We start from the raw sequence: 24406 nt of genomic DNA, 5'->3' as shown, positions 1-24406 counted from the left end.
TAGTATGGGTTCAGCTGCTGAGTTTGGTGCCCTGGTGGATGCATGTGGGATGGCCCAACTGTCGTCATCGGGAAGGAAATTCACTTGGTCTAATAATAGATGTCGTGGCAATGTTTTGGTAGTTCTGGACAGATGTTTATGTAATAAAGAATGGATTGACTGTTTCCAGGATTGTGGTCAACGGTCCTCCCTAGAATTGCTTCGGATCATTCCCCTTTGTTGTTCACCTCAGCTCTATCTCAATGGCCCATTAACTGTCCCTTCAGGTTCCATAAGTTTTGGATGGAACATGGAGATTTTGAGAAGGTAGTTGCCACATCATGGGAAGAGTGGATCTTGGGGAATCCGATCTCTGTTCTAATGCTGAAACTTAAAAGGCTGAAGGGAGTGCTTCGTAATTGGGGGAGAGAGGCCTTCCCGAACTTCAATAAAGCCCCTGAGGAAGCCAAGGAGAGGCTAGCGCAGGTGCAACAGACTATTGAAATTAATGGTCTGGATGATCATTTGTTTGGTTTAGAAGCGATGCGAAGACCTCTCTGATAAAAGCCTTAGAAAACCATGAAAAACTTTGGGCTGAAAAGGCTAAAGTTAGATGGATGAAGCAAGGGGATCGCAATTCTAGGTTCTTCCATTTTTCTGCTAAAATACGAAGACTCAAAAACTCTATAAGAAGCCTCAAAAAACCTGATGGAACTTTGGTGGAAGGTCAAGACCAAATAGGCAATTATACAGTTAATTCCTTCAAGAAATTTTACAAAGCTGAGCCTTTAGTGGAGCATATGGAGCTTCTTGATTCCATCCCTGTGGTTCTCCACCAAGGCGATCGCTATGTGCTTGATGCCTTACCGGGGAATGAAGAAATTAAAAGAGCTGTATGGGACCTGGACCCAGATAGTTCTCCAGGCCCGGATGGATTTTTTGGAGCTTTCTTTAGAAGATGCTGGAGTACGGTGGAGCTAGAGGTGTGTAATGCAGTTAAACATTTCTTTAGTACTAGCCAGTTGCCTAATGGTGTGAACAATAATTTCTTGGTTCTTATTCCCAAGGAGGAGGGAGCCTCTTCTCTAGATAAATTCCGGCCATTGTGTATGGGGAATTTTTATTGTAAAATTTTATCCAAAATAATGGCGATGAGGCTTGATAAATTGCTCCCCAGGTTGATATCTGAAGAACATGGAGCCTTCTAGAAAGGAAAGTTAATCCATGACAATATCAGTGTGGCTTCAGAGCTGGCAAATATGATGTTTGCTTCTATGAGAGGGGGAGGTCTGGGATTAAAAATTGACATCAAGAAAGCATATGATACAATCTCGTGGCCCTTTATGTTTCAGGTGTTGCATTGTTTTGGGTTCACAGAGAAGTGGATAACGTGGTTGAACCAAATTTTGATATCCACTAAGATATCGATTTTGATTAATGGAGGTCCACAAGGTTTTTTTGGTGGGGACCGAGGTCTGAGGCAAGGGGACCCCATATCTCCCATGCTCTTTATTATTGCAGAGGAATGCTCTCCAGAGGTTTGAAGCATCTGATCCAGAATAATAAATTGAAGTCAATTCATAGGCCTCGCGGTGTCAAAACCCCTGCTCATATTCTCTTTGTTGATGATATATTCATTTTTTCCAATGCTTCAATGAGGTATGTGAGGAATCATAAAGACTTTCTTCTAAAGTACCAAGAGTTCTCAAGGCAGGTTATTAGCTTAGAAAAAAGTAAGCCATTTTGGGGGAAAATTTCCCCTTCCAGGAAGAATCAAATCTCTGATACTTTAGGCATTCCCATGTGTACATTCCCTACAAGGTACCTAGGTGTGGAAATCTTTAAGGGAAGGATTAAAAAAGATACCTTATTGCTAATTATGGACAAGGTTAAGGGGAGGTTGGCGGGCTGGAAAGGGAAATTACTTTCAATGGCAGGCAGAGTGGAATTGGTTAAAACGGTGATTTCAGGAATGCCGACCCATAGCTTCTCTGTTTACTGGTGGCCTGCATCGCTAGTGGCAATGATGGAGAAATGGATGCAGAATTTTATTTGGACAGGTGATGTAGATACGGTCAAGGCTGTCACGGTGAAGTGGGACTCTATGTGTAAGCCCAAGGATGAGGGAGGTCTAGGGCTTAGGAGGCTGCAAGATTCTAATAATGCAATGCTGTGCAAAATGATTTGGAGAATTAAAACTGAGAAAACAGCAGCATTGACCTTTCTCAAAGCTCGGTTTCTAAAAAAGGATGGAAGATCTCTCAAAAAAGGCAACACTTCCTCTATATTTACAGGTATCAAGAAGATGTGGACCTTTGTGGATGATAAGGAGCGTTGGATTATAGGGAACGGTTAGCTCGCAAATTTCTGGAAGGATAAATGGTGGGGGCCAAACTCCATCATGGAACTTCTTTCGCTGGACAGCATTCAAAGCATCTCTGCTTCAACAAAGGTAGGGGAGTTCATTAGAAATGAGGAATGGTTCCTACCTAAGGTAGCTTCTCCTTTTCTTCATGAAATCTTTGATCAAATTAAAAAGATCGACATTTCGAGTTTGCCAATGGAAGACTTCAGGGCGTGGTCGTTAGATCCCTCAGGGAAATTCTCCTCGAGGACGGCTTGGGAGGATGTTAGAGTGAAGTTCTCGAAGGTGCACTGGTCTACTTTGATTTGGCAGAAGAACCTTCCTCCAAGACACTCCATTTTTGGATGGAGAGTGGTGCATGGCAGAATCCCTACGGACGACCTGGTCCACCAAAAAGGTGTTTATTTACCGTCCACATGCGACTTGTGTGGAAAGGCTGAAGAAAGCATGTCTAATATTTTCTTACACTGCTCATTCTCCATATCGATATAGAAGCATTTTTTAGTATTTTTTAAAGTGGTGTGGGTAGATCACCCAACCATTCAATCATTGTTTAAATGGTGGAAGAGGAGAGCTCGAGTTATTCAAATTAAGAAGCAGCCATGGAAGTTGGGTTTGCTAATCATCATCAACCATATTTGGTGGGAGAGAAACAAGAGAAGGTAGGAAAATAAAGAAATGGCGGTGCGGTATGTCTTTCAAAGCATAAGGCAAGAGATTCAACTTTGCTGTGAAGGGTCAAGTGAAGAAGTTCTTTCGATCTCGGACTTGATGTCATGTGGGAAGATAGGATTAAGTATCACAAATCCTACCTCCCCTCCCCCTCTTGAGGTCCACTGGTGTAAGCCTCCCAGGGAGTGGATGAAGATCAACGTGGACGGTAGCTCGCTTGGTAATCCAGGCAATGCAAGATCTGGTGGAGTCTTAAGGAACAATGAAGGCAAGGTAATCGACTCTTTTAGCATTTTTATGGGAGACAAACAAATTTACGAAGTTGAATTTGAGGCGGTCTTGGAGGGTATTTTGCTTGCTAAACACCATAATGCTTGGGGTGTTTAGATTGAGTCTGACTTAGCATCGGTGGTTTCAGTAGTCCATAGAAGGGAGATTCCATGGTTCGCCCTGCAAAAATGGAGATCTATCATTCCCTTCTTAGAGTCGGTGGAATGGAAAATCACACACTGCTTTCGTGAAGCTAATGTAGTGGCTGACTTCCTAGCTAGAAAAGCATCCAAATCTTGTATTTCTGAATTCTTGGTGGAGTTCCCGAGTCATGTTGTTACTAAGTTAGCTTCGGATGCATTGGAGAGGCACCGTTTTTGATTTGGCTAAGCCCATCGCTTACTTCCTCTGTTAATGGCCATGCCAAAGGTGGAGGTCGCAAGTGGGCTTAGTGGGATCGGCCTGCCCTCTTGTATTTCTCTTTGTTTTTACTTTCTTCTCTTTTAATAAAATTACCTTTTAGCAAAAAAAAAAAAAAAAGCATTTTACATATTTAGAATGGAGCTACCTTGGGTTTTATTCTCTTTTTGTAGGTTTTATATTTTCAAGGCCTTAAAGATTATCGGGTATTATATCTCAAATTTTACACGTAAAGAAGTCCTATTTCTTTCATGGTTGCAAAGAGGACGAAATTCTGAGCAAGATGGACGTGTTCAATTAAAAGTACACATTCATTTTGTCAACCCTACAAGTGATTATTCTTTTCGGACCATAAAAAGAATAATGGATCAAAACTGAACTGAGATAAAGAACTAGCCCATCTGCAGTTGTCCCAAGGGTAAAAAGAATATGTCAAATGCCAACAAGGATCGATGGACCACGTCCTTAAGTGATTGAAGATTCTTTTTTGGTAACAACTACCTAGCGTAGTTGGTTAGGTGTTGTGCAAAATCCCTTGCTTATTAGGAGGTCTCAAGTTCGAACCTCTTAGCTACCATTTTATTGAGGTTTTTTTTTATAGAAGATTTTCTCTCTCCTACTCATCACTCAAAGGAGGTCAGGCAAAGGGTTTCTTACGCAAGAGGAGAGAGAAATAAGAAAATAAAGAGAAAAATAGAAAAAATGGAGAAAAAATAGGAAAGGGAAAAAAAAGGAAAAAAATAATTAAAAAAAATTGTCTAAGATGCTGCCCACATTTAAAGAAGAGAGAAAAAATGAAAGAAAAAGGAAGCAAAATCATTGGAGATTCCCTATTTCCTACAATTCTCTATCTTCTCTTTCCTCCACCTCATCAACAAGATAAAAAAATTCTTTTTTTTTAGAAGTTAAAATCGTTAGCTTCCCTCCCCCATTCTCTATATAATAGAATTAACACAAGGGGAGGAGGCACTTCATTCTTCTTCTAGGGTTTTTTTTTTAGTTACTCTATCTCTTTCTCTAGTTTTCTCTTTCTCTAGCTCTAGTTCTAGACTTATGCTTTAAACACTTTTGTAAGTTCTTTTTATTCAATTAATGCAAACACTTTTATTTTTTATTCTGTCTTTTATTTTTATTGTTTAAGTAATTGAAGTTGTAATTTTCAAGTTCTAGTTCTAGGCCCAGTTTTAGGTGACAAGAACAAGCTATGAAGCATGTCCTTCAAGTTCAATTTTTTTCTTTAGATTTGTTTTCTCTAGTACTAGAAATTTCAGATTTGGTTTATTCCAGATCCGATTTTTAGTACTGGTAGTATCTCAAATCGATTAAGTTTCAGTACAAGGGTTGAAGTTCAAGTAAGTAGGCTCCCTCAGTAGTCTTCTCTCCCCCCTCTCATTTCATCTTCTGACTACCCTTTCTTTCTTAATTTAGGAGTTTAATTTCAGTCATTTCATTATTACTATCCCTTTCCCCCAAGGTTCATGGCTAGTGTATGTGTTGGCTTTACCCCTCCTAGCCATAGAACCATCATTTTATTATTTTTATTTTAATCGTCTCCCTTTCCCTAAAGCCAAGTAGAGTAACCCTTGTAAGAGTGACTCTCTGGTCAAGTAGGAAAGCTCATATTATAATGCATCCCTCGGGCTAAGTAGAGAAACCTACTTGTGAGTCTCTCTCTAGCTTTATCCCCTTTCTTTTACTTTATTTTTATTTTAGGATTTTTTTTCTTTATTACTTTTTAATTGTTTGGGGTGTTTATTCTTAATTATTTATTTAATTAATTTTAATTATGTGGCTTGCGTCTTTAAATTCTTAGATGATGAATGGTTAGGACGTTATTTTAGATACATATGTTTAGGATGGTGATTAGAATTAGATCACAACCATTAATCGGTTCACTTTCGCATTATTAAAAGAAGCAAAAAAAATAAAGTGCCTGCTCTCCCTGTGTTCGACCCGTAGCTACACTGATCTGTACGCTTGCGGTTACATTTTAAATCCTAACAGTATTCTCAGGTGAATATATCTCCGATGGGTATATCTCAAGTGGGTATATCTCAGGTGAGCATATCTCAGGTGGGTATATCTTCGTTGGGTATATCTCAGGTGGGTCTATCTCAGGTGAGCATATCTCAGGTGGGTATATCTCAGGTGAGCATATCTCAGGTGGATATTCTCAGGTGAGTACACTATTCTAGTCAGCCCATTGCTAGTGTTCCACTTGGACTTCAATGGGGACAAACACATACTTATAATTAAATTGCGTAGGCACCCAAAATTACTAACACGTACCCTTACTTCTTGTACATGGCCTCGTGGTGCATGTAAGTGCAAGGCTTGGGTGCACATATTGCACTTGGTACCCTCTCGGTCTTGTCGGACCAACCCGAGTTTAAGGTCACTCTTGCTACCATGTTCCATATGGTACTTACGTCAGTTCGCTCCGATTTAGCCCATATATGATCAAACCAAGTCAATACGGGTAATTAGACTGGGTTAAGAAAGTAGGGTATCACATTACCCCCCCTTTTTTTAAATTTCATCCCCAAAATTGTAGTACCTGGTTGTCCGAAGAGAAGATGAGGATACAACGCTTGAATATCATCCTCTTTCTCCCAAGATGCCTCTTCGATCGGGTGGTTGGCCCATCGAATCTTCACAAAAGCAATAGAACGGTTGCGGAGTGTTTTCACCTTCCAGTCTAAGATCTCAGTCGGATGTTCTTCATATGTCATATCAGCTTCTAAGTATTTCGATTCCACAGATAACACGTGGGATGGATCATGAACGTATCGCTTCAATATGGATACATAAAAGACATTATGAACATTCCTGAGGGAAGGTGGTAATGCCAACATGTATGCTACTGCCCCAACTCGCTTCAAAATCTCAAATAGCCTAATTATCTCAGACTTAACTTGCCTTTCTTGTGAAATTTGTGCAGACCTTTGGTAGGAGATATTTTGAGGAACACTTTCTCTCCCTCTTGGAATTTCATTTCCTTCCTACGGCTATCTACATAACTCTTTTGACGTGACTGCGCTGCTTTAATTCTTTCTCTAATGACATCGACTTTATCATATGTCATCTAAATCATCTCTGGTTCAAGCATTTGACATTCACCTACTTCGTCCCAGTATAGAGGAATCCTACACTTTCTACCATATAATGCTTTATATGGAGCCATCCCAATTGTAGCTTGGTAGCTGTTGTTGTAAGTAAACTCTATAAGAGGTATATATTCCTCCCAACTGCCACTCATTTTCATGGCATAGGCTTGGAGCATGTCTTCTAATAGCTGTATTGTTCGCTCAGACTGTCCATCTATCTGTTAATAGAAGGCTGTACTCAGGTCTAATTGTGATCCCAAGGCTTGTTGGAAGCTTTTCTAGAATCTGGAGGTAAACCTCGGGTCTCTGTCTGATACAATGCTCACTGGTACACCATGCAAGCGTACCACATTATCCATGTAAGTTGTGCTAGATTATCCATGGTCTAATTGGTCCTGATCGAAATGAAGTGAGCTATCTTAGTAAGCCTGTCAACTATTACCCAAATTGCATCCATTCCCTTAGATGTACGTGGTAGTTCGGTGACGAAGTCCATTGTAATGTTATCCCACTTCCATTCAGGTATTGGGAGTGGTTGAAGAGTGCTAAAAGGTCGGTGTCGTTCAGCTTTGACTTTCTGACATGTAAGGCAAGTCGACACATACAGAGCTATTGTGGACTTCATTGCTGGCCACCAGTTGTGTTACTTTAAGTCTTTATACATCTTGGTAGTTCCAGGGTGAAGAGAGTACTTAGAACTGTGTGCTTCTTTTACTATTTTGTCTTGCATTACCTTATCGCAGGGTACACACAATCTACCCCGAAGCGACAATGCCCCATCACTGGCTAATGTAAAGCTAGGGTCATTCATTGTTTACTCTTGAATCTTCTCTCTGATCCACTGCAACTCGGGATCCAAGGGCTATTTCATTATGATTTCTTCCCTGATGGAAGAGTGTACCTGTAGACCTGCCAAGGATATGGTCAACTGTTGAACATCATCTGACTGGTGCTCTAGTTCCAAGGTCGTTCCCTCATACAAGAGGATTTCATCTATTGACATCACCTCCTGTACAAGCTCTGGACTGACAACTAGATAGGAAAGTGACACAGTTTGAGCTTTCCGGCTTAATGCATCTACCACTACATTGGCCTTCCCTGGGTGATATTGAATATCATAATCATAATCTTTCATAAGCTCAAGCCATCTCCTTTGTCTCATATTCAAGTCTTTTTGGGTGAAAAAGTACTTAAGCCTTTTGTGGTCACTGTATATTTCACAGTTTTCACCATACAAGTAGTGACACCAAATCTTTAAGGCAAAAATAACCACTACTAGCTCCAAGTCATGGGTAGGGTAGTTCTTTTCATAGTCCTTTAACTGTCTAAATGCATATGCTACCACTTTGCCGTGTTACATAAGTATATAGCCCAATCCGACTTTGGAAGCATCGGTATACACTTTCATTCCACCTATGCCTTTAGGAATAGTTAACACTGGTGCTGATACTAGCCGCTTCTTCAGCACTTGAAAGCTTTCTTCACACTCCCTTGACCAATCAAACTTTATACCCTTCCAAGTCAGCTTGGTCATTGGTGTTGAAATCCCAGAAAATTTCTCGATGAAGTGTCTATAGTAACCTGCCAAACCCTAGAAACTTCTAATTTTTATTACACTCTTGGGTACCTCCCAGTCCACTATGGCTTTCACCTTATCTGGATCCATTTCGATTCTATTTTTAGACACCACGTGTCCCAGGAATCTAACCTATTTGAGCCAAAATTCACACTTATTGAATTTCGCATACAACTGTCGCTCTCTCAGTCTCTGTAGTACCATCCTCAAGTGTTTTGTATGGTCTTCTTATGACTTCGAGTAGATCAAGATATCATCAATGAAAACAATGACCCACTTGTCAAGAACATCGTGAAACACTCGATTTATCAAATCCATAAAAGTTGCTGGTGCATTAGTTAACCTGAAAGACAACACTAAGAACTCATAATGACAGTACTGAGTTCTAAAGGCTGTCTTTGGTATATCACAACTCTTTATCTTGAGTTGATAATACCCAGATCTGAGGTCAATCTTTGAAAATATCTTAGCACCTTATAGCTGATCAAACAGATCATTTATGTATGGCAATGGATATCGATTCTTGATGGTTAACTTGTTCAATTCCCGGTAATCAATGCACATATGTAGGCTCCCATATTTCTTCTTAACAAACAACACTGGAGCACCCCAAGGTGATACACTTGGGTGTATGAATCCCTTCTTTAGCAGATCTTACAATTGTACTTTCAATTCTTTTAATTCTGCTGGTGCCATTCTGGATGGAGCCTTTAACATCGGGGCAGCTCCAAGAATCAAATCTATAGCAAATTCCAACTCCCTGTTAGGTGGTAGTTGAGTCAGATCATCTGGAAAGACATCTGGGAATTCTTTAACTACCTCTACTTCCTCTAGAGGTGTGACCCTTGCATCTAAATCAATCACCGATATTAGGTACCCCTGACACCCATTTTCTAACAACTTCACCGCTTGCAGAGCAGAGATGAGGACCTTTTTAGCCCGCTTTGTCATGTCAGCTTAGTATATCAGTTTCTTCCCTTCATTATCGATCACCTTGATCTGCTTCTCAGCACACATCACACTTGCTCGATGTGCTGATAACCAATCCATGCCTAGTATAAACTCAAAGTTTTGCATGTTGAACTTGATGAGTTGGGCATCTAACTGCTTTCCACTGATCTCAATAGTGCATGACCCATATACTTCCTTCAACTGTGAAATTTTTCCTATAGGTGTTCTAACTATCATCTTATGCTCTAGTATCTTGGGTGTCATGTCAAGTTTCTCAACAAATCTCTTTGATGCAAATGAATGCGAAGCCTCTGAATCAAACAAGACATATGCTGGTATACCTGATACAGGTAGGACACCTAATACAGCAATGCACATAAGTAAAGCATATCATCAATATTTACTAGAAGGCAGTTCTTAAATTAAATCATACCTGCTACCACTTCTGTGCTAGCTTCAGCTTCCTCAGCTGACAAAGCATACATCCTTCCTTGAGGTTGACTCCCTTAAGTCAATGCAGATCTGTACCCAGAAGGTTGATTAGTTGGTAAGGCTGATTGGGTCCGATAATCTTTAAAAAAATGCCCATATAAATGGCAATTATAACATCGGTTTTGAATAGCTTGAACTGGAGCAGAAGCTCTCTGAGCCTGACCCGTAGTAAGTGGAGGTCAAGGTGGCCTAGTAGCCGTCAACGCCGTATTGGTATTCAGGCAAAAAGATGTAGTACCCAGCCCACCAGTGGGTCGAGAAGGATAACCCGATGACTTATAGGGCTGCCTGTATGAAAGACCAAATCCATATGATCCATGAAAATTCTTACTCGGGGCACCCGAGTCTGCATAAGGGTTCACTCTCTTCCACACTCCAGGTATAAGGGATGATTCACTTTTCATCTTGTCTTCAATGGTTTTGGCCTTCTGTACAATCAAGGCATAGTCAGTGAGATCTAATGCCTCAAGTATTGTGCCAATGGATATCTTCAATCCTTTTAGGAAATTCTTGCCCTTTTCTTTAGCTGATTTCATGTGAGGGGATGCAAAGTAGAAAAGGGCCTCAAGCTGGTGCTGATGATCAAGGACAGACTTGCTTCCTTGAGTCAAGGCCAAGAACTCCACTTCCTTGCGGTCTCTAAAACTTTGAGGGCAGTAATTTAAGAACTCCTTGAATTGTTCCCATGTGGGTTTTGGGTGTGTGGCAAACAATATGGCTTTTGAGGCTTGCCACTAGGAGTTGACCTCATTCTTAAACTGTAGCCCCACAAATAATCTTTTGAGCATCAGTGCACTCAATCACTTCAAATATCTTATCAATCTCTTGGATCCATCGGTCCGACTCCAAAGGGTCACTTCCCACCTTAGTGAATGTAGGTGGTAGGTTCCTTTTGAATGACTCCACCACTCTTATGGCATGGCCCACCGGCTGAAAATATGGTACATATGCCGGATGGTACGGGTAAGGAAGTGGCATCATATATGGAGGTGTACCCTGAGCTAGTATGGTTGGTGTACCTCTAACTTGGTTCTAAGGTTTGATGCCAAGTGGTGTACCTCCAACCTGTGCCCCAACCTAGGCCCTCTAGTTGGACCTTGTGGAATATCTACCTGGGGAGGCTGACCTGGTAGTGCAGCATACCATTGCTATTGTATAGCAGTCACAAATGCCTGCTGTTGCTGGAGAATCTAATTCGATTGTTGAATCAAGTTCTCAACATCACTAGAGGTAAGTACCAGTGGACGATCAGGAAGTGCAGCCATGGGCGAATTCCTATGAGCCACATTCTGATCAATTGTCTCTTGAGGTTGTGGGTTAGATGCTTGCCCCATAGGTTAAGGCCTCCTATTGATTGGTGGCCTACCAACAGGACGAGGACCTTGAGGTGCACCTCGAGCGACACCCTCAGATCTAGTGCGTACTATTGCTAGTGTACCTGATTTGCATAAACACTTTGTATATATTAGTATTACAACTCATTACACAATTGTTCGAAGCTTAGCATGCAACTTTGTGCACTTCCATCCCAAAACAATCGAAGAAAAGTGCACATAATAATTCAAACTCCAAGTTTGTATTTCATTATACGTGTCGACCCAAATCTCCCCTATAAACTCATAATTTTTCAAAAATGACCTTCAAACCCACCAATGCAAGCCATGTAGGTCCCACAGGTGACATCGGGCAGCCACTGCCAAAACCGACAGGCTAAAGACCGGTGGGCATGGCTGGCTGAACCCTGCCGGTTTCATGCTTGTCAGAGTTGCCCAAGACTTACGTTTTAAAGGGTTTAAACCCCTGTTTTTCTGCCTATTCTCTCTCCTTTCTCCTTCACTTCAACTCAGGCGATTCTTGGGTGATTCTATATGACTCAACTCTTCGAATCAACGCAATGATCCGTCCAAGTTGTATTCTCCCTACTGCAATCATCAAGGTAAGTTCTCGAACCCTCTTTTTCTCTCTAAAATCTGGGTTTATCTCTTTTTGATTGAAAAATCGTCAATATGGTTGGAACTCTGGTTTTCCTTCTATTTTCTTTATGGAAAACAATTTACAAGCTAATGTAGAGCTTAGATTATGGTTTCCAAGTACTTTGATCCGTAGAATGGAAACTTTGGCGAAATTTTTCCCTTTTATGCCTAACCATCGATTTTGGGGCTTTTACTGCTCATTTCTCTTCTCTGTGTAATTCTAGCACTCCATTTGTGATTTCTTTGTTTTCATTGCAGTGTTGGGCTTCTATTGTATTTTCTACTCATTCCATTGCATAATTTACCCCAATTTGGGCTGCATGGTTGTTCTTAACCCTTATATAAACTTGCCCAAAAGGAGGGGCAAAACATTTGGGAATTTTATACCAAGCCACCCATGAATTCATTGTTTGCATTTGAATCACAGTCCCTTAAGCATATTATAATCATAAATAATTGTCTCCATTGGAATGTAAACCTTTTATTTGGCTAGGCTCCCAAATTTGAAATTTCCTACATGCTTGGTAAACTTGTTTGAAATCCTTCCATCTCTTATTTCAAACCCAATAGTGATATGATATCTCTTGTTTAATCTAGTACTTCTCTTGAAATGATCTACTTATATTCTATATTCTTGGACTTGTTCATGCATTAAGGCTACATCTCATTGGGATCACTGTATAACTTAATCACCACATGCATAATCTCATTTATCACTTTGCATCACTTGTGTTTACTTAGTGATTTCCATCATCTTAATTCTTCTTATCTATTTATTGAATCACTTGGCCTGTTTAGGTATCCGGGTTTGATAACTTGTAATATGCTATCTTAGATCACATTTCCTAAAACTTTCTGCCATATGCTATCATAGCTCATTATATTCATTTCTTTGATTCCACTTCTACTAACTATCTCCACTTGGTACTCCTTATAATTTAACTTCTCATTTTACATCATGTGCTTATCTCTTTTTTTTGCATTTTCAAGATGCCACCACGAAAAGGCAAGGAACCTATCAATCCCTTAAAGAAGAGGAAAGCTTCCAAGGCTAAGAAGAAAGAGCTGGGGTTTAATTCTTCAGCCCCATCACCATATAGAGAATGGGAGGATCTTGGAGACCCATCTGACTATGATAAGATGGTCTTCTATAGTTCGAGAGCTACATCCTCGTGGGGTAATTTTGCTCACTGCATGTGATATTGGAGAAACAAGTGGTTGTGGAGCATTTTTCCCATATTCACCTCTTAGAGAGATTTTTCGATCTTGGTTGGGAGTCTATCCTTAACATCTACCAATCATGCTACAAGGGCATGGTGAGGAAGTTCTACTACAACCTTGAGGCTATAGAGGAGGGGGATTTTGCCATAATCAGTATGGTGAAGGGTGTGGAAATCATCCTGACTATGGATAGACTGGCAGAGATTATGGGTATCTCCTCAGAGGGCATCCACTACTACAGTCCTCCTAGGACCAGAGGCATAGGCTCACTGATGAGCCGGGACATGCAGGAGCACATCTATGAGGTGATTAGTGGCTCACGAGTGAGACCTGCATCCAAGTTAGCCTTTTCCCTTGCGGTCAGGGTATTTGCCAGATTGGTGCAGTTCAACCTAGCCCTTAAGAGTGGTCATAGGAATCATGTGGGTTTCATGCCAACCTACCTAGCTGCCTACCTGCTGTCTACCCTTGAGGGCAATATACCTAGGCTATGCCTCCCCTACTTCATGTTGAGGTCTATGCACCACCACACCATGCATCCAGAGGACGCAAACCTACCTTATGGCAAAGCTCTCAATAGAGTCTTCGAGCATTTTGTGGTTGACCTTTCTGGGGAGGTGGAATTGGTCCCAAGGGACAAGTTCACTTAAAGGAGCTTGAGGCAGATGAACTTGCACGACTTGATGGTAGAGCCCCAGGTAGCTGAGGAGCAGGGGGAGGATGTGCCCGTGGATAAGAATGAGCAAGATAGAGATGACAGGGACTATTTCCCATATTTGGAGGAGGGTTTCTAGGGGGTACCTAATCATAAGGATATCAAAGAGGAGGAGGTGTTGGAGGAGGTGCCATTGGATACGAGGGCAACAGATCCATCTTTTCCTGGAGCTGGGGGTTTTAGATCAGCCAGAGCTAGTGGCCCAGATATCCTTAGTGGTTTTGGCATACTGGCCTCAGCTCCCCCACCTACCGGAGAGGCATCTGTCCTACAAGACCTACTATCAAGTTGAGGACCTTGAGGGAAATCAGGATGAGCTCAGAGTTCAGCTTGGAGAGAGTGCGGCTAGGGAGTAGGAGCTTCTCAGAAGAGTGGACGAGAACACCAGTAGAAAGCTCCATATATGGTGGCAGTTTGGAGAGATGGAGTCCAGGTTTCAGCGACTCACCTGGGATATGTACTACTCTTCTAGGGTAATCTCTGTGGATGTTTGACTCATACAGAGGAGAGTGGTTCACCTCCATGATCGATTCACTTATTGGGACACGCGCCTCGGCATCGACTCCAGGGTTCACTTAGGAGAGCCTTTCGATGTCTCTAGCGACAAGTCTGACTAGTGTTTTAGGCTAGTGGCCTATTACCCTCTTCTGACCTTTTACTTGTCATTCTTACTTGACATTTTAGCTTTAATTGATAGTCTTAACTATTTTGGGTTTCATAGTTGACTTTCTTGCTTTACTTACGTGATCGAACTAGTATAGCTTCAAGCAATGATAGCATCTGCTATTCATTTTGTAATTTATTTCATTTGTGTACTTAAAGTTTGAATTGTGATCTTGATAGTAAGTGTAAATTTTTGAATGGTTTGCTTATATTAAACTACGTGGTTTGATGGTGGCTGTGTTGGTCACCATATGTTATTATCATATTATTTTTTTTTTTGTCTATCAGGTTTCATATTGAAAAATTTTTGGTTTTCTCATTTTATGCCGTTATGCTGTCGAAATTTTGTTAAAATTTTTGCTAACAAGTAAATTCAATTATGACAATTTCAAACTAGTTAACCAGAATTCATTCTATCAATGCATACATGCCATAAAATGCAGGAGTTGTAAATTTTACATTTAATTAAGGCTTTTTAACTTTTCATAAGGCTTTTATCTTCACCCACCCCAGACCTATTATAGTTTCTATGGGGTCTAAGCAGTATGCTGTAGGCAGGTAGAGCATCGCGCTCTAATACCACCATTGTCACACCCCGCCCGCACAGAACCAAGTCAGTGATCGAGTTAACTCCAGTTAACTCACAAACTTGCCTGGATCAACAATGCAGTAACTACAATATAGTATACATCTACTAAACTAAGATAAAACCTGTATTTTCAGCAGAAGACCTGTTCTTAATAATACCTGTAATTGTTTCCCAAATACTTGATACCCAAATTGAGTCATAAAAGTTATATACATTTAAGCCCGAAAGCATGATATATTCACAAAAATATAACAATTTAAGCATCAAGTAATCAAAAGGGAGTTCATAAAAAAAGAATCAAAAGGAATCACTCAGGAGTCACAGCTACCATGCATCATAATCCTCGCACGTGCAATCGGCACCATGCTCGAACTCATCAGGAGACCCACCAGTCCTCAGAGGAAAACTTCACAGTGGGGCCCAGCTCATGATCTTTAGGTGAGTAACTTGCAAAATCATCTAAAAAGAGTCGTGCACGTGGGATGAGCTCACTAGCCCAGTAAGTGGAAAGGAAGACCACACAAGAAAAACTACAGAAACAGTCACAATACATATGTGCCTATATGTATGCAATTCATTTTAATCCTATTAGCCTAACAACATTACTAGGTCATAGGCACAATCACCATGCGTGTATGCCCCAAGTACCAGCCGTGAACCCCATCCCACGATACGCCCATAAGGTTGTCGAAGAAGGCCCACCATTGGTACCGAAATTTAAAATGCAAGCCAACTCTAGGCAAATTTAAATGACAAAAAGTGAAAGGGTGACTCCACCCAAAATAAAAGTAGTACAATCGGCCCTCCAAATATATCACCGGGGTTACTGACTATCCTAGCGATCAGTCGTGCGTACTTCTAACAGCTGTAGAAGTTTGATAACTGTAACCTAATGCTTTTCCCCAATAGTAACCCAACACGTGAACCCCTGTTGGGAAGGGTCGTAGCACAAAGGGGTATATAAATCCTAGTCACATGCTTTTACATGAGTATAGTACGATTACACGATGGCACCACGTCCCATTCTACGAGCCACCATACACTCGTTTTCAAGCCGACTACGGCATCTAAAATCTAGCATGCATATTATGTTCAAATGAAATTCCTCCATCACATACATCAAAACATAATGAATATTCAATCATAACACAAAGCATAGCATATTATGTAAATGCACATTCAAATGCGTGATATGGCATATGTGATGTCTAGTCTACACAAAAGTGATATGATGACATGGCTAGACTAACATATGTTAAATGATGCATAACATTATGAAATTAAATCAGAGTCCACTTTCCACTTACTTGTATATGTACACCATACTCGTACCTAGTACGTAAGAGATCCAATGTGTAGATACGCATATAATGAGTATAAACTATCATAAACATAATGGTTTATCATTTCACTATTTTAGGGTCAAAATCATTATATTTAAACACTAAAATCGGGTTTAGAATCATAAATAGGGGTTACCTATCTAATTTGGACCCATTCTGGATATTCTGGAAAGATAGGTGGGTATGAGTCAAAGACAGGCGGGCTTTATAGCCCACCGATTTCATGCCCGCCGATTACACCAGAGCTTAAAAATTGAGTTCTGGGAACTCAGGTGGGCCAGAAACACCCCTAGTCTTGGAACGAAGTTTTCCCCTCTTCTTTCCCATCTTCTCTTCGGCTTGGGGAACTTGTTTGGGGTCGATCCGGAGACTCAAATCACTCATCTAAGGTCCAATCATATATCATCAACCTAGATCTAAGATCAAATCAAAAGAAAGAAGGAGATTCTTACCTCTTTCTTAAGAACACAAATGAAACCCTAAATTTCACTTCTTTTGCTCAAGAACTTCCAAATACTCTAGATTTTCACCAACTCTCCTTCCAAATCGTTCAAAATTATTGTACACACTTTCCATTAGTCCTTAGATTTGATTAGATTAGCATGATCCAAGTGGGTTCTTTCCCAAAAATTAAGAAGAGGGTGTAAGAAAGGGGGTTTTCTCAAGAATCCTTGGAAGGTGTTCAATACCTACCTCAAATCGAAGATCCAGGCGAGTTAATCATTAATCCAGACTCAAAATACCAAGACCTTGCTCCAGTGAAGCTCCACGGTCGATTCCCCTTCTTCTTTCTTCTTCTTCTTCCTCTTTTTCCTTTCTTCTTCTTTCTCTCTCTTCTTTACTGTCCCACCGACCAATTACCATTAATGAGGGAAAAGATAATAAATGTCTCCCCTTTTATACCTGGGCCCCCAAAAATATCTTCTAGTCTTAGGTGGGTATATCTTAGGTGGGTATATCTTAGGTGGGTATTCTCAGGTGAGTATACCATTCTAGTCAGCCCATTGCTAATGTTCCACTTGGACTTTAATGGGGACAAACTCATACTTATAATTAATTTGCATAGGCACCCAAAATTACTAGCACGTACCCTTACTTCTTGTACATGGCCTCGTGGTGCGTGCAAGTGCAAGATTTGGGTGCGCATATTGCACTTGGTACACGCTCGGTCTTGTCGGGCCTATCTTCTAGTCTCAGGTGGGTATATCTTAGGTGGGTATATCTTAGGTGGGTATTCTCAGGTGAGTATACCATTCTAGTCAGCCCATTGCTAGTGTTCCACTTGGACTTTAATGGGGACAAACTCATACTTATAATTAATTTGCATAGGCACCCAAAATTACTAGCACGTACCCTTACTTCTTGTACATGGCCTCGTGGTGTGTGCAAGTGCAAGATTTGGGTGCGCATATTGCACTTGGTACACGCTCGATCTTGTCGGGCCAACTCGAGTTCAAGGTCACTTTTGCTACCATATTCCATATGGTACTTGCATCATTTCACTCCGGTTCATCCCCTATATGATGAAACTAAGTCAATACAGGTAATTAGACCGGGTTTAGAAAGTAGGGTATCACAAATTGAGAGAGCACAACTCCATAGTGCCTTAGAACTTGACAGACAAAGGGGGTGAATGGAAAATGCAGTCCATTGACGAGAGAAGATTGATACACACATATCTCCCCTTCCAAGGGATGATTAGCCCTCTTTAGGGCCTCTGGAACTCAAAGCTCCATAGCGTTCGGAATATGATATACCCTATAGAACTTCTCTAGCTTCGCCGAGAGATCCTGAAGGCCACTTCACTAATGGACATGCCAACAGTAGGATCATGAAACCCAAAGGAAAATTTTGCTCATGGTTTCCGCAAAGCAGCAAGATTCTTCGCCAGAGAACGACGATTGCCTATAACTACCCTAACAGACCCAAGGGACACCCCAACAATAGACTAAAAAGACCTCTCAGATGACTTTGACGTCCTCGACTCCATGGATTAATGTAACAAAAAAAAGCACAAATGACGAGAATAGCTTACCAAGTCTCTGGAACTTGAGGATTGAAGAAGATAAACAAGATACCAGCATCGGAGAAAATGGAGTTGCTGCCACAGCCATGAACCCAAAGTAATTCAGGGGAGAAGAAATAGGAAAGAGAAATAAATCAACCAAACTTATATATACTCCTTGATTGATGCTTCGAAGCAAAAGAGATGATGATTGATTAATCAAGGCACATCAGCTCCAAAACCCCACAACAAACACACGTTCTCAAGTACAACATGCCATCCGTTAGATAGGACGACATCAACACCCTAGATGATTGCGATCCCATTGATCTATGCCACGATCGTTCACCCCAATAAAAGGCGGACACGTGGGCATCTCTCTCTCTCCCTTCCTCATTTATGGCAGGACTACGGCAGCAGTCAAATCATCGTCTTTAAAAGAAGAAGAAGAAGGGAAGGAGTATGTCAGAATGGAAATGAAATTTGAGGGAGCATCGAAAAACCAGACACCCAACATCTTCAAATATTAGAAGGCCAAGGCACGTGCCCAAACACAAGCGCTAATCCCTCGAGCCCCCATGCTAGGAGCTCGAGAGAGTGGGGGGCATATGATATACCAATATACTCGTCGACCAGTCATTGAAGAGGTCGAAGAGCGTATTTGGATGCAAAAGACACTCCCCCGACCTCCTATGCTAGGAGCTCGAGAGAGTGGGGGGGGCATATGATATACCATATGTCTATTGACGGTTAACCAACGGCATTTGGCTGGGTTTCCATCAACAGAACCTTCCAGTCCCAGCACTTGCTCTCCTCCAGCCTTTATCAAGCCCACACCATTTTTTTTTTTTTTTTTTTTTTTAAATCTGAAGTTAGGAATCTGATATTTGCGATGAACATCCAGAGCATAGAGAAGCTCGGTAAAGCTGGTGAAATGGTAAAGGTTGCTCCTGGATATTTCCGGAACCACTTGATGCCCAAGTTGCTTGCCGTCCCCAACATTGACAAATATGCGTATCTCATCAGAGAACAGAGAAAGGTTCTTTTCATTAATCTCTTACTAGTGAATCAGTTGTTAATTGTATGGCATATGTCCTCCTAGATAAAGTGTTGCTAATCATATTAAAGTAGAGGAAACTGGAGTTAGAATGCATTTTTTTTTTTTTAATATTTTTAATAACCAAAGCTTTTCCCCAATATTTAAGCATGGTCTTTAGAAGAATGACCTAAATAAACAGGAGTATTAAAGAAACCTTTGATAATTTAAGGGCTTTTCATCAAAGCTAAAGCCTCCACATAGCTGGAATCTTTCCAAGAAGAAATCAAGTTTCCTTTGTTCTTAAACCTGCATGCCAATGTGCTGGAGTGTCATTTCAAACTATTGCTCTGCACTTATGGGGCATGACTACTGACGGCCGTGGGAGTGATTGAGCCTGTGGGAAGTGGCCAAATGGAAATCATTGGGAAAATCCCTAAAAAGGCTACTTGTACAAGAAAGGAATTTAGGGGGAATTGAAAAATCTCATTAAAATAAGTTGGTGAGTATTTTGGTAACTTTCTGGTTGTGTGGGGGTGGGTATTTTTGTAACAAAGTAAGTGCGAAGCTTGTTAGGGGTTACTTGTTAGAAGTTAGTTCCTATTTTCTTAAGTCTAGTTTAGGAATTAGCAAGTTAGAGCCACAAGTCACAGTAATTAGAGAGAATTTTGAAGAATCAGAAAATGGTCCTAGATTTTTGGCTTTTGGTAAGGTAGAGAATCTAGCATAGTTGTCAAGGGGTCAATCGGTGGCCAGGCTCTTTCTTGTGTCCAAGGCGAGCGACGACACATCTTGTTGACACTTTGCGAGTTTACGTTGATTTATGTTTATTGCTTTGTTTTTCAATGAATATTCTTATATTATATCCTATATTTTGTTCATTATATGTTGAATCTCATATTAGGCCATTACTAGCATAATTATATCATATTGCATTGGTATGACTTCTTCTATGTTGCATATGAGCATAATTATATAAATTTATCATTTCTATATTTCATATAGTCATATACTGCACACCTAGGCTGCCTAGGCAATGGTAGGTGGGCACCTTGTTGCCTAGGCACCCCTCCAACGCCGTGACGAATGACAACTACGGAATTTATAATCTGATTTGTTTCAAAGATGGATTCAGAATGTGTTTGGGAAGTTGTTGGTCTAGCAGTTTTGTTTTAAAAGAATTGTAACCAATGTAAATATAAAGGGGCTGGTCAGGCTTGTTAGTTGGATTGTTATTTGCTTTCTTGAATTGAAGTTGAGTTGTTCTACGTGTTAGTCTTGTGATTAATCTTTGAGTTCTGTTAGTTAGTGCTTGCACTAAATCCTTGGTGGGTTTTAGCCCATCTTGTTCCCCTTTTGCTATAGCCTACTCTCTTTAATTTTTTGCTTTTACTAGTATTCTGTAACCATACCCTAGTGATGTCCGGCCTTCTTTCTCCCTTATTTTATTCCTCAAATCATCTCAATTCATCATCCATGACCCTCACATCTAAACCATAATAAGTGCCAATAAATCCCTGGTTCATGACTTCACATATTTGTGGGGGTTGACTTTCCCCTACTTTCTATTTTCTCTCTACCTATTGCAAAACTCATTCCTGCAATAACCTGTCTTTTGCCTTTCACAAAATTCTAGTTTCCATCTACCTGGCCTACTTGCATGAACACCCTTTATCTTTTAGAATCCTAATCCAAAATTTATCCTAAACCTTAATTCTCTTTACTTGAACCCTTTTCTGAACATAAGTAGTATCTATTTTGTCTTCTACTGAACCTTAACCAACTGTGATCCTAGGGTTATTTTGTGCTTGGTTATACTTATTGCAGGCTCATCTAATGTTGGAAACCATAATTCTACATCATTATATGCATCCTCCAATTCATTCCAGAAGACATGCCTCTCTTCTTTCGTTTCTTTCATGAACCAACAACAAAAACCAATCAAAACTATCATTATATCTTATTTTCATCCATATGATAGGGTCACCTACCCCTAGTAAACCCTACAAAGACCAGAAATCCAGTTCACGGAGAAATATTTCATCTGCCTTGCTGAATTCCCTATATGAAGGCCCTGAGGATAATTTTAAGGGTTGGCACCAGACGAGGGAGCATTTCATGGGGAAATTGTTATTTGCTTTCCATCATGAAGTTTTCAAGTTACATGGTGGATTCTTTATCCTTTACGAATTCATGTTGTTGACACTCTCTGTGATTTTGTTTTATCTTATACCAGTGTTTATATATTCTTTATGTGAGAATCACTTTTGGCACCTTCTGTTTACCAAATACTAGTACTTTCCTGCTGTTTTTTTGTATCTTTTTCTTTCATCTGAAGTCTCATCTTGTTGTGTCCACACTGTTTTTGTGAATGTTAACCAAACACATGTTTGGTTTTTATCTTGAATAGTAGTTAGCCAATAACATGTTTGGTTTATCATCTTGAATGGTAGATTTGCTTCTCAGCCTACAAAATTCCATTTTCTTTTTCTGATTTACTTCCAAAAAAGGAATGCACCCGTCATTGTTTCAGTTTAATAACCCTCACTATCTTAACTTTTTTTTAGCCTCGAACTTGTTCAGATTTACCAACCTGATGAAGTGGAGACGGTTACAGTACTTCCACAAACCAAAGAGGACAAAATGAAGGAATATCAAATGGCTGCCAAGCGTTTGGATAATGCTCGCCTGGTTTGTAGCTCATCTTGGTATTAAGTTCAGATTAGTTTAGTCCAAAGGACCCTGTGAACAATTATGACCATCTTTTATAAATCCAGTCATTTGCAGTGTTATCTGGACAATTCATCCCTTCTGTGTTTTTTTTTTGTTTGGGTGGTACAAAACGATTATCATTTTGATGTTTGTGAATCACAATACTTCACACAGTTACCTTTTTATTTTTATTTTTTTGTTTATAGATAGATAGAATGTAACATTTCTTGTAGAAGTTTGGCCTTGGCTCAATGGTAAGGTTGCAACAGTTCAACCTAGGCAGTCGATGGAATTAATCCATATGCTTTTGACAGAGCAGTCTTGGAAGCAAAAAGTCGATTGCAGCGCTCAAAACCCTTGCAAAGCTCAGAGCAACTGGATACCATCATATACTGTTTGGGAAAAGTCAGATTCACTCTCAATAATAAGATCGCATATTACAGTCTTTCACCTGTTTGCCTTGATTATTGAGGTAAAAATTAATAAATTTATTGCTTACCTCATGATTAAAAACTTTAGGACCAAAAGCAATAGCAGTGGGGTTGATTTCAGAGAAGAGCTTCTCTGTTTGGAAGTAACTTTTTATTGGGGAAATTACCTAGATCCACTAGATAAGATAATTTATTACAAAATAAGAAGGTCTAAAATTTATTTTACATTCACTAGTTTCAAGTTTAAAAATATTTACTTAATTCCCAAAGTTAGTTATTGTTCAAGGGACCCAAGAAAAAATAAAAGCAAACTCCCTAAAATAACCCTAACCTTTCTAACCGTGTATAACTGCTGAGGTGAAATCACATTAGTATTGTGTCTTGGAAACCAACGTGATGACCAAAGGTATTTGTTCCAATGCAGCAGCATTGATGGTAATCATACCTATAAATAGTTTCAAATGTCACTTTTCAACTATGGTTTCATGGACCGGTTTCATATGCCTCTTTTCAACTTTGATTGTCTTTTTGTGTTGCTCTGACTTGGCCTTTTCTACAGGAATGAACAGAAATAATTAAAGATTTAATAATGCAGAACTAACAAAAATCAAGATAAGGCTCATTTAAAGACCTTAAACGAGCACAACGACAAAAAAGACATAAAACCCAGGAAACCTACTTCTCCAGAGACCGATTAAACCCAAACCACTCTATTATTCAGAAAAAAAAAAAAAAAAAAAACTTAGAAAATCCAGTTTTCCCTTTTCGTTCATTCGATTCTCCGACATATGAGCAGAGATGGAAAAATGAAACCAAAGGATTTAAGCCGGAAAGAATGGAGATCTCACCTGAAACTAAGCAAGTGAGACTTCGGGGCTGAGAGTAAATGGTAGCGCCTCTAACTCCAACTCCAACTCCAGGAGGTGAGAGCTCAAGAGACAGCACCGGCCAACAAGACGCGGAGAGGGAACAGGGGAGGGGTTCCTTCACGTTTGCTTGTGTTCGAATAGGAGGAAGTCAAATCATCAATTGTGGAGGGAGAACTTCACATAACAGATTTTTGACATTTTTACCCCTGATTCGTATCGTTCAAACAATATGATATCGGCCAATTATCGGAATCGATAACTTGTAAAACCGATACAGATGATCCGATATTGATACTCAAACCATACCGGACTGGTAGATCGTCAGGTTTGCCTAGTTATGTTGTGTTCTCTGTTATCTGAGTCCACATACTCTGTAGTGAGCGGTGAGATGCGGTGAGCATCAGACGGCTGAAAGCATTTGGGTACGCGTCCTAAGGGGCTCCCAGCCACCCAATACTCAATACACCAATGCAGGAGTTGCAGACAATTTTCACACATTTTATCAATTTTCTACTAGTGAAAAGGCCAAGTTAGAGCAACACAAAAAGACAATCAAAGTTGAAAAGAGGCACATGAAACCGGTCCATGAAACTGTAGTTGAAAAGTGACATTTGAAACTATTTATAGGTATGATTACCATCAATGCTGCTGCATTGGAACAAATACCTTAGGTCATCACGTTGGTTTCCAAGACACAATACTAATGTGATTCCACATCAGCAGTTATACACTGTAAGTAAGGTTAGGGTTATTTTAGGGAGTTTGCTTTTATTTTTTCTTGGGTCCCATGAACAATAACTAACTTTGGGAAGTAAGTAAATATTTTTTAACTTGAAACTAGTGAATGTAAAATAAATTTTAGACCTTCTTATTTTGTAATAAATTATCTTATCAAGTGGATCTAGGTAATTTCTCCCTTTTTATTACCAGGTCAGTAGCCTGGATAACATGGTTTCATCACTGTTTTCTTCTTTCATTATGAAAGTCATGAATAGAGTTTGAAGCCCCAACACAACC

General features: G+C 40.1%; 2 protein-coding genes across 4 annotated transcripts in view; both read left to right on the top strand.

Annotated features, from left to right (window-relative positions):
* Positions 1 to 282: 282 nt before the first annotated feature.
* On the top strand, positions 283 to 1187 carry LOC122062580. The gene is made up of 2 exons (XM_042626202.1): positions 283 to 506; positions 653 to 1187. Exons 1-2 carry the CDS (start codon positions 283 to 285, stop codon positions 1185 to 1187), a joined length of 759 nt encoding a protein of 252 aa, XP_042482136.1.
* An 18053-nt stretch (positions 1188 to 19240) lies between these two features.
* Positions 19241 to 24406, top strand: part of LOC122062578 (50S ribosomal protein L9-like) — an 8201-nt gene continuing 3035 nt past the window's right edge. Inside the window, exons 1-3 of one of the 3 annotated variants that reach the window (XM_042626199.1) lie at positions 19241 to 19380; positions 21961 to 22068; positions 22409 to 22561. In XM_042626199.1, the coding sequence (XP_042482133.1) occupies positions 19276 to 19380; positions 21961 to 22068; positions 22409 to 22561 (366 nt within the window). In that variant the 5' untranslated portion in view covers positions 19241 to 19275. Of the gene's footprint in view, positions 19381 to 21944; positions 22069 to 22408; positions 22562 to 24406 lie in introns of all 3 variants that reach the window. The other 2 variants (XM_042626200.1, XM_042626201.1) reach the window with 2 other exon arrangements.

The sequence above is a fragment of the Macadamia integrifolia genome, unplaced genomic scaffold (assembly GCF_013358625.1).
Source record: "Macadamia integrifolia cultivar HAES 741 unplaced genomic scaffold, SCU_Mint_v3 scaffold1075, whole genome shotgun sequence".
Lineage (NCBI taxonomy): Eukaryota > Viridiplantae > Streptophyta > Magnoliopsida > Proteales > Proteaceae > Macadamia > Macadamia integrifolia.
This window is presented reverse-complemented; position numbering and strand designations above follow the sequence as displayed.